The sequence below is a fragment of the Capsella rubella genome, unplaced genomic scaffold, assembly GCF_000375325.1.
Source record: "Capsella rubella cultivar Monte Gargano unplaced genomic scaffold, Caprub1_0 scaffold_3, whole genome shotgun sequence".
Classification (NCBI taxonomy): Eukaryota; Viridiplantae; Streptophyta; class Magnoliopsida; order Brassicales; family Brassicaceae; genus Capsella; species Capsella rubella.
Window position 1 is genome coordinate 12,451,596 of NW_006238921.1, and position 2,816 is coordinate 12,454,411.

Genomic DNA, 2,816 nt, shown 5'->3' on the forward strand with positions numbered 1-2,816 from the left:
TTATTTAGTATTGATCCTTCACTTTCATATGATAGTTTCTCATTATCAAATTGTTTTCAAAACTCTTTTCAATGAACACTTAAACTATGGTGCTCGTGAGAAGAATGAGCACTCTCACTACTTAGCCGAGTTATGGTGGTGGGGCAAATTCGTTTAGCTCTCAATTAGTATCCTTGGACAAATGAACCAATTGGCCAAAAACGAATCGAATGTCAAATTGTTACATTTTTTACTTTCTTTCTTTTATTCATATAATATGTATCAAACGTCACGAATCATATATTTTTCTCCATCAGTTTCGATGGAACCTCACCACCAAATTAAAAGCCATCAAAAATGCGAATTTAAGAACGTATAGAAAAGTACAAGAGAAATCAAGAAGAAGCACGTGACAATGACCCAACTCTTGCAATTTCATGGACCGTAGGGTTAAACCCTAAGCAGCCTAACCAACCTTGCTTGTACGGCAAGTATGTCTTCCTCTTCAATTCTTCCGACACTGCTCTGTTCTCAGTGTAATGCATCTCGTGAGCCGAAACCACCGCTCCGTTCCTCCTCCTCGACATAGACACCGACGAATCGCAGCTATCTCGAGACCGGATACTCGAGTTTCTCACATCCTCTGCATCTCTCTTTGTTAGTATATCGTATCTTTTCAAAGACTCTTTGGTCGGAACAGGTCTTCCGTCAGATGCACTCCTGAACAGTAACAGATCTTTGAGTTTCCACTTCTTGTATGCACGACCAGGGTACAGAATTGCTGACAAGAAAACAGAGGATTTTTGGTTGTTGCTTGTGTTGGAAGCAACCATTTTTGTTGACTGTACTTCTTCTTCCTCATCGACCATTATGTCTGAAACTCTCAATGGAGACATAGAACGGCTTCCTTTACGATCATATCGCGAAGAAGAAGATCCTAAAGACCGGTCTCTCCCTCGATCTTTCTGATCATCGGAATCTTGAATCTCAAGATCCCTAGATCTAGTAGGAGAAGAAACAGGAGGAGTGAATGGTTGCCTTAAAGGTCGAATCTTTCCTCCATCAAAGAGCTCATCCGCAGCAGAGAAATAAGTTTTCTCCAACTGACCACTGAAATTAAACTCGAAATCGTCTTCGAAACCGCTTGCTGATCTCTTCTTGGGAGTTCTTGATTGGTCATCCCAGTCATATGCTATGTTGGAGGAAGTAGAAGGAGAAGGGCTTGTAGGTGCACTAAAGAAGAAAACATTGTTGTTACCAAATCTAGTTGGGCTTGAAGGAGCTGTTATGTAAGGAGACGAAGTTGTGCTGTCGAAATTGAGTTCAGCTGCTGTTACTGCCACTTCTATCTCCATTAATGGTATCTTCTTCTTTGGATGCTCTTGTTCTTTGCCTTTTCTTGATTCTTGGAAGGTGTGTTCCCCTTTCAGACGTAAAGCTTGACTTTAGTTTTGAGAGAAAGAGAGAGAGAGAGATGAAGAAACATGAATGGGTGATTGAATTAGGAGATGCCTTTATAAGTCTCACCTACCTAATGGGTCGTGCCTTAATTATTATTATGATTTTTTTAGGTCTCAATTCTATATGTTCTTTTGGACCAAATTAGCTGAGTTTTTATTTATTTTTAGGTATTCATCGTTGTCTTTCCAAATTTTTAGTATTTATATAACAAAGAGGATTATACAATTATTGGTGACTATTACATCTTTCCAGATTGAAATTTTATTAACAACACGTTGGGTTATCCAGGTTGTATATATTAGAAGCTAGCTACATACGTTTTGTATTTTGTGAATAACATTAATTTCTGTTTCTAATATATTTATCGCAATATCTATTCAACAATTATAACATATCAGCTCAAATAAGCTTAATTAAGAGAAGATGGTGTTTCTCACCAAAAAAAAAAGAAAGAGAAGATGGTGTTTACATTTGGTCCGTCAGGTGCGTGGCTCTCTAGGTATTGTCAAGTATGTAAACAATTGTTCCATAAAACAATATTTAATGAGTTAATTGTAGTAATTGCTGACAAAAAAAAAATGGTCTTTACATATGTGTATATTGTTAATGTTGTACAAACTAATCGTGCCAATTTATCCATTTTAACATTGGTCGAGTGCCCGAGCCACTAAGAATAAAGAACAACAATCGAACTCTTCTTTGTCCTATTGAATTTTCTCCATAAACGATGAAAAAGCTGGCCACAAGATTCGAAAACACTAATTTTTTTATCTAAATTTTTTTTAGCTAGAAATTATTGTTTTTCTATAATAAAATCGCCACATTAATATATATTCTGAAATCTGTTTCGACTTTCGATTAACTATGTCTATTTTTGTATTTGGTTTTGCTTCAAATTGTATTGTAAACGAAGTTTTTGACTTTTTAATGTTTGTCTCGGTTGCGTTTTTGTAAAAATAATTCTGACTAATTTACGAAATTTTAAAAAATATATATCTATTTCCTGTTAAACAAACTCTGTTTACCAAAATTTTAGTTTTGTCAAGAAGATATAAAAATAATATTAATTCATATACATAAATATGTGAAGTTTATACATTAAAAAGGAAAAAAATAAACTTAACTTGTTATTCGTCAAACTCATGTGGGAAAAAGGTTTCAGTTTCTCATGCAGCAAAGAGTTTAATTGTGGTCCAATTATTTTATGATTATTGACTATTGTTGCAGATTTTTTTTTGTACTGTAATGAAAAAAAAATTAATTTAATTGATTTATATCATGCATGTTCAATAGAGATGGGCTTCTCGAATCGAATTATTGTTATTTTTCCTACGTGATTAACGAACGTAATTGTCAAACTAATGGTGGCTATATAG

At 34.6% G+C, this 2,816-nt stretch overlaps 1 protein-coding gene across 1 annotated transcript; it reads right to left on the reverse strand.

Annotated features, from left to right (window-relative positions):
- Nucleotides 1-217: 217 nt before the first annotated feature.
- LOC17893682 lies at nt 218-1,362 on the reverse strand. The gene has a single exon (XM_006298097.2). It carries the CDS (start codon nt 1,332-1,334, stop codon nt 375-377), a length of 960 nt encoding a protein of 319 aa, XP_006298159.1. The 5' UTR covers nt 1,335-1,362; the 3' UTR covers nt 218-374.
- Between the last annotated feature and the right edge of the window lie 1,454 nt (nt 1,363-2,816).

Excerpts from the sequence above, each read along its gene's own strand:
- LOC17893682 (XM_006298097.2), bottom strand. The coding sequence starts at position 1,334 with ATGGAGATAGAAGTGGCAGTAACAGCAGCTGAACTCAATTTCGACAGC.